At 42.6% G+C, this 7,686-nt stretch overlaps 1 protein-coding gene across 1 annotated transcript; it reads left to right on the plus strand.

The window, feature by feature from the left end:
• Positions 1 to 7,098: 7,098 nt before the first annotated feature.
• LOC140012986 (uncharacterized) lies at positions 7,099 to 7,686 on the plus strand. The gene has a single exon (XM_072061814.1). The coding sequence runs from the start codon at positions 7,099 to 7,101 to the stop codon at positions 7,684 to 7,686; it is 588 nt and encodes a 195-aa protein (XP_071917915.1).

Consider the following 7,686-nt stretch of genomic DNA (forward strand, 5'->3'; position numbering starts at 1 on the left):
TCCAATCGGATATTGCTATATGTCATGTACACTTGGAAAATTTGGTTATTAAGCAGCCAATTATATTTTGCCACGTGTTAAGGTGAGGTGTTCCAAATCAATTCAAATTGCAGGGGTATCTCCACCAACCAAATCATATCATATCATGTATTTATTGGATAAATATCTAAGTATTTATTTCTTATTAAAGGGATAATATTTAGAATTGTTTAATCCAAGTATATCTCTTATATACTGCAATGGCCTGGCCAGTAAAATGGCGCCACGTCACGTGTCCCCACAAGTCTGGCCAATCGAGAAATTACTTATCTCTTTATTAATGAAGAGATAATATTTAACTGGCACAGTCCTAATATGACTGTACGTCTTGCTAGGCAAGTAGAGTGGTGTACATGATCTCAACCTCCACCTCTTGCTACAACTATAAATAGAGGTCTCTCAACCAAGTTAAGGGGACACAGAGATATCAAGAAGCATCTCATACACTCAAGTATTGAAGCTTCAAGCTACGAAGGTCTGGGTCTCAAAGCTCCTCAAGTCTCCCGCATATCAAGGCTTGAGCCTTCAAGTATTTTCAAATCCTTCAAATCTTCCATATCAAGATTTGAAGGAATCGGTGGTGGATCCAAGAACAAGCTGCGAAGCCCTTGGATTGGCGTTCGAGGAGAAGAATCGAGGGAAACTCTCCACAAGTTCGAGAAAACCCCAGAGATTGTACCTACATTCTTTTCTAAATTTATATATCATATATTTGTCGTGTATTTTTCGTGTCGTTTTGCAGACTTGAAATTTTATCGCGTACAAATTTTTGGCACGCCCGGTGGGACCATCTCTGCCTTCCATCTCTTCTCCTCGAATATTTAACTACGTCTATCACCAATGGCACCAAAGAGCAACAAAATCATGATTGCACGTTCCAAGGCTACTGATGCTAAGCTTGTTCAGGAAGCTGCACACGTTGCCACCAATACCCGCGTTATTGGCCCCGTGACAAGGAGTATGACGAGAGCCTCCACCCAAAGTAGCATAGAACCCTCGGCGCCAACTCCCGTCTTCGGGTCAACATCACAAATGAGCTATTCCTCCACGATGGGGGTCCAAGACGTTTTCACCTCGATTGAGAAGGCTCTTGTCATGCTCGAATTTGGATCCGAACCCAAATTTTATAAGCATGACGATGATTCATCAAGCACTGGATCAGCCTCTTCACATGAAACTCTTCATTCAAGATTTTGTATTGAAGATTCTGCTGCTTCTTCTGCTGCAATGCCAGCCATGATGACAAATACTTTAAGTCTCGAAGAGCAGGTTTCGAACATGTCCAAGATGATGGAAACCATGATGAAACACGTTAAGGACCAAGATGCTCTCATTGCTCAACTGCTCACCCAAAAAGATCATGCTCGTGAAGGAAGCCATGCGAATCATAAGGAGCACCAAGAGCGTGAAAAAGGTAAAGACAAGGTGAAGGAAGTATATGTGACCGCCGATGGAGCTATTCCCGTGGAACAACTGAAGGAGCTTGTTGAAGGCGTGATCAAAGATAAAAAGGAGGGTGGTTCAAAGTCAAGCTTTACCTACTGCAAGCCTTACACTGCTAGAATTGACAACCTAGCAATGCCCGCTGGATATTAACCGCCTAAATTTCAACAGTTCGATGGGAAAGGCAGTCCAAAACAACATGTGGCCCATTTTGTCGAAACTTGTAATAACGCTGGAACCTATGGTGACCTGCTAGTCAAACAGTTCATCCGATCCTTGAAGGGCAACGCATTTGACTGGTACACTGATCTCACTCCGGGGTCCATCGACAGTTGGGAACAACTGGAACAAGAATTCTTGAATCGCTTCTACAGCACTAGAAGAACCGTCAGTATGCTGGAATTGACTAACACTCGTCAGTGGAAGGATGAACCTGTGGTCAACTATATTGATAGATGGAGAAGTCTGAGTCTCAACTGCAAGGACAGACTGTCTGAACCCTCTGCCATAGAAATGTGCATCCGAGGAATGCATTGGAGCCTAAGCTACATTCTGCAGGGTATACGCCCAATCACATTTGAAGAATTAGCTACTCGTGCTCATGACATGGGGTTAAGCATCACGGCCAATGCAACCGATGGGTTTCCTATTCAAGCTCCGCGAGTGCAGCCGCCTCGTCAAAGCAATGACAGGCAAGAAAATAAAAATGGGGGCAAGCCTCCTTCAAGATTCAATAATAAGGAGTCCATGGCAATAAATACAGCTCCCATGAAAATTGCTACCAAAGTGAGCCGAAAGGTTACTGAGAAGTTGGATCTATCTCAAAATAGGTCAGTAAGAAGACCCACGTTGAAAGAGATGCAAGAAAAAGAATACCCATTTCTTGAATCCGACTTACAAGGGATGTTTGATGACCTTTTCAAGGAAAAACTCCTTGAACTTCCTGAAATGAAGCGCCCAGAGGAAGCCGGTCAAGTCAATGATCCAAACTATTGCTGTTATCATCGCCTGATTGGCCACCCTCTCACTAAATGCTTTGTCTTTAAAGACAAAATTATGGAATTGGCCCGTCAAGGAAAGATCCTCCTCGAGTAAGACAAAGCATCGGCAAACCAAACAACAATAATGTTTGGGTCTGTGTGTTGTCCGATAGAAGTTTTAGCCACAACAAGCAGTGCTTCTTCCAAGGAGGTTGAAAAATCCTCAATTGAAGACGTTATTGAAGATGACAACGAATGATGGACTTTAGTCACTCGAAAGAGGACTTGCAAGCCAAAAATAAAGAAGTACATCTTTTCGAAAAGCATTCATTCGACAAAGAAACAAAAGAGAGTGGCCACAAAACCAATTCCTTCAGATTTTCAGCTCCTTCAAGAGGTTCGGCAGCCTGTGACACTGAGAGAATTTATACCCAAAGGGTATTTAAATGACGATAATTCCACCTCTTGTAATGTCGTCAAAGCTGAAAATCCTCAAGTTACACAAATTAGCACGGAATTTGAGGAAAAACTCAAAATCATCGATAAGTCGCCAGTGGATTGTGCAACGACTATTATTTTTGATGATGATGATTTAACTGTTGAGTTCAAGACCCACAATCGACCTTTGTTTGTTAGTGCATATGTTCGAGAACAAAAGATGAATCGGATACTCATTGATGGGGGATCTGCTGTCAATATCATGTCCGTACGTGCTATGAAAGAGTTAGGAATCTCAAGTGATGAACTCTCCCAGAGCCGCCTCATGATCCAAGGATTTAACCAAGGGGGGCAAAGAGCAATTGGCCTCATAAGGCTTGAATTGCTCATTGGTGAGCTGTCTTCAAGCGCGTTATTTCATATCATTGAAGCCAAAACCTCTTATAACATGCTTTTGGGAAGGCCCTGGATTCACGAGAATGAAATTATACCATCTACTCTGCATCAATGTTTCAAATATTGTCGAGACGGTATTGTTAAGAAAGTTACTGCCGATGACAAACCTTTCACGGAAGCTGAAACTCACTTTGCCGATGCCAAATTTTATCTTCACAAAGAAGCAAAAAGAAAGGAATCGGTAAGGGAAGAAAGTCAAGATTCCAAAGTACCCATTTTGCGGTATACTCCAAGATCAAAAGGAGAAGACGGTCAGTCTCCTTTTATCAGAAATGACACATTAAATGTTCCGCTCACCAAGATAGAGCCTGTTAAAATTGAGAAGGTGAGCTTGCAAGGGTTTGTCCGTCCCAAAGAAGAACCGGCAGTGGAACATTACTCGTTACCAACTAATCGGACTCAAGAAGGTTTTGATCCAAACGCCTATAGACTTCTTGCTAAGGTGGGTTATAACCCAAATGAGAAGAATACATTGGGCAAACTCCCTCCTGAAGTGACTGGCGAGAAGACTCACGGATTGACACCTACGCAGAAAATGTTGAAAGAAAGGGGCTATAATGTTGAAAGTTCATCGATGGGTCTTGGTTATCAACCGCCCTCTCCTGTTCGTATAATGATCAAAAGAGCAAGTTGTAACTACGTGAACGAAGAAATGGAGGTCACAAGCCGGAAGAGATCTGTGTTCGACCGATTGGAAAATAAGTCAAAACGTACTTCTGTGTTTGACAGACTTGGCCCGCAGCCGAAAAATCTGAAGTCGCCCGTCTTTGAGAGATTAGGCAGTAAGAAACAAGAGTACCAAGTTGCCAGGGAAGAAAGTCTTACTCCAATAAAGAAGAACAGACCAAGAAAGCGAGTCTCCAATTTCTTCATGCACTATGGAGACTTAGTCAATGTAAGAATTGAAACCATTTTTGAAGAACAGGGTCAAGAAAGTACGGCTTCCTGTCACCATATTACGATCAGTGATCCCGAAGAAGAACAAGAAGAAGATGCAGATGACGCTCCCCCTGAACTTGAACAAGGGGTAAAAAATACAGTCGATGAGCTAAAAGAGATTAACCTTGGCACAAGCGACGATCCTCGCCCAATTTACATAAGCTCTTGTATGACTCCTGAAGAAGAAAAAGAGTATGTTGATTTGCTGCTCGAGTTCAGGGACGTCTTTGCCTGGAATTACTCAGAAATGCCTGGTTTGGATCCAAGGGTCGCCGTTCATAATTTATCTGTCAAGCGAGGAACAAAACCTGTCAAGCAAACGCAAAGGCGCTTTCGGCCCGAATTGATTCCTCTGATAGAAAATGAGATAAATCGATTGATTGAAGCTGGATTCATACGAGAAGTAAAATATCCAACATGGATTTCAAACATCGTCCCTGTAAGAAAAAAGAATGGGCAAATTCGAGTTTGTGTTGACTTTCGAGACTTAAACGAGGCTTGCCCCAAAGATGATTTTCCTCTCCCCATCACAGAATTGACGGTAGATGGTACAACCGGGCATGAAGCACTATCTTTTCTTGATGGATCGTTTGGCTACAATCAAATACGCATGGCGCCCGAGGATGAGGAGCTAACTGCCTTCCGCACTCCCAAGGGAATTTATTGCTATAAAGTAATGCCATTTGGATTGAAAAATGCTGGAGCGACATATCAAAGGGCAATGCAAAGAATATTTGATGATATGCTCCATAGAAATGTGGAGTGCTGCGTTGACGACCTTGTGGTGAAATCAAAGAAGCGAGATGATCATATTCAAGACCTTCGAAGAGTTTTTCAACGCCTTCGGAGGTACCAATTAAAGATGAATCCTTTGAAGTGCGCATTCGGAGTCACTTCTGGCAAATTTCTTGGTTTCATCGTTCATCAACGGGGAATAGAAGTCGATCGATCTAAAATTGATGCCATTGTGAACATGCCTGAACCGCGAAATATTCATGAATTGAAGAGCCTTCAAGGGAAATTGGCATATATCCGGAGGTTTATCTCTAATTTGGCCGGACGATGCCAACCCTTTAGTCGACTGATGAAGAAAGGGGTACCCTTCGGGTGGGATGAATCTTGTAGGAATGCTTTTACAAGCATCAAAGCGTACCTCGTGAATCCCCCAGTGCTGGCTGCGCCCATTCCAGGAAAACCATTGATTCTCTACATTTCCGCTCAAGAACGGTCGGTTGGGGTCTTACTTGCTCAAGAAAACGATGAAGGTAAGGAGAATGCACTGTATTACTTGAGCCGGATGATGACATCTAATGAGTTGATTTACTCGCCCATCGAGAAGTTGTGTTTGGCACTTATATTTGTCATTCAGAAGTTGAAACATTATTTTCATGCACATACTATTCGACTCATATCTAAGTCTAATCCCATTAAATATGTCATGGCAAAACCTGTACTGTCTGATCGGCTCGCGAGATGGTACCTCCAGTTTCAACAATTCGAAATCATTTATGTACCTGCGAAAGCTGTCAAAGGACAAATATTGGCAGACTTTTTAGCCGATCATCCCGTACCTGTCGAGTGGGAATTGACTGATGAACTTCCCGATGAAGAAGTGTTTATGGTCGATTCGCCGTGGTCAATGTATTTCGATGGAGCTGCTCACCGCGATGGAGCTGGTGCGGGAGTTGTCTTTTATACTCCTGAAGCAGATATATTGCCATACTCTTTCACTTTAACACGCCGGTGTTCAAATAATGTGGCCGAATATCAAGCATTGATTCTCGGTCTGGAAACGGCCGTAGACATGAAGCAATTGCATCTTAGAGTTTATGGCGATTCAAAATTGGTGGTAAATCAACTTCTTGGTATTTATGATGTCAAGAAACCCGAATTAATCCCATATTATAAGTATGTAAGACAGCTCATGGGATATCTGGGTGATGTCACTATAGAACATATCCCCAGAAACTTCAACCAACAAGCTGATTCTTTAGCAAGGGTGGCGTCCATGATCACTCTAACTTCTCATCGAAATCAGATTTCAATATGTCAAAATTGGGTCATACCCCCGATGTTTGATAAAGATGATGATGGTGAGGAAGAAAATACTTATCATATTTTTGTCCATGAGATCGAAAAGGAGGATTGGCGTCATCTCATAGTAGATTACCTTAATCATGGGAAGTTACCAGAAGATTCCAAGAAAAGGGTTGATATACGTCGTCGAGCGCCACGTTTCATTTACTACAAAGGGACGCTTTACCGAAAATCATTCGATGGGGTATTTCTACGATGTCTTGGGGAAGATGAGGCCATGCAAGCAATGGAAGAGACTCACTCTGGGATATGTGGTGCTCACCAATCTGGCCCGAAATTACACTTTCGCATTAAAAGAATGGGATACTACTGGCCAACAATGGTGAAGGACTGTATCGATTTTGCTAGAAAATGTCAAGCTTGTCAATTTCATGGCAATTTCATCCGTCAACCTCCTGAACCATTGCATCCTACTGTGGCGTCTTAGCCATTCGATGCCTGGGGTTTGGATATAGTTGGACCACTTCCAAAATCTTCTGGCGGACACATTTTCATTTTGGCGGCGACAGATTACTTTTCAAAATGGGCTGAAGCGGTTCCTCTAAGAGAGGTCAAAAAGGAGAATGTAGTAGATTTCATTCGCTTGCACATCATTTATCGGTATGGAGTCCCGCGGTATATCATCACCGATAATGGTAAACCTTTTTGCAATGTAGCAATGAACAAATTTTGTGAAAAGTTTCATTTCAAACAATACAATTCGTCCATGTACTACGCTGCTGCAAACGGACTCGCTGAAGCATTCAACAAGACCTTATGTAATCTGTTGAAGAAAATCGTGGATAAATCGAAAAGGGATTGGCATCTTCGAATTGGAGAAGCGCTTTGGGCATACCGAACCACTTTTCGAACTCCCACACAAGCAACCCCATATGCGCTTGTTTACGGTGTTGAAGCTGTTCTTCCACTTGAGTGTCAAATACCTTCGCTAAGAATTGCAATTCAAGAAGGGCTCAGTGGAGAAAATAATGTTCGTCTTCGCCTTGAGGAATTAGAAGCACTCGACGAAAAGAGATTGAAAGCTCAGCAACGGATTGAGTGCTATCAGGCTCGCCTTTCAAAGGCATTTAATAAGCACGTTCGACCCCGCTCTTTCCAAATTGGAGAGTTAGTACTCGTCGTTCGGAGACCAATCATTCTCACTCACGGCGGACAAAGAAAGTTTACTCCTAAGTGGGATGGTCCATATGTCGTTCGAGAAGTATTTAAAAATGGCTCATACAAGTTGGTTGCTGAAGATGGATTAAAGGTTGGCCCCATCAATGGCAAGTACCTAAAAAGGTACTATGCGTAA

This window comes from Coffea arabica, chromosome 8e, assembly GCF_036785885.1.
Source record: "Coffea arabica cultivar ET-39 chromosome 8e, Coffea Arabica ET-39 HiFi, whole genome shotgun sequence".
NCBI classification, from domain to species: Eukaryota; Viridiplantae; Streptophyta; class Magnoliopsida; order Gentianales; family Rubiaceae; genus Coffea; species Coffea arabica.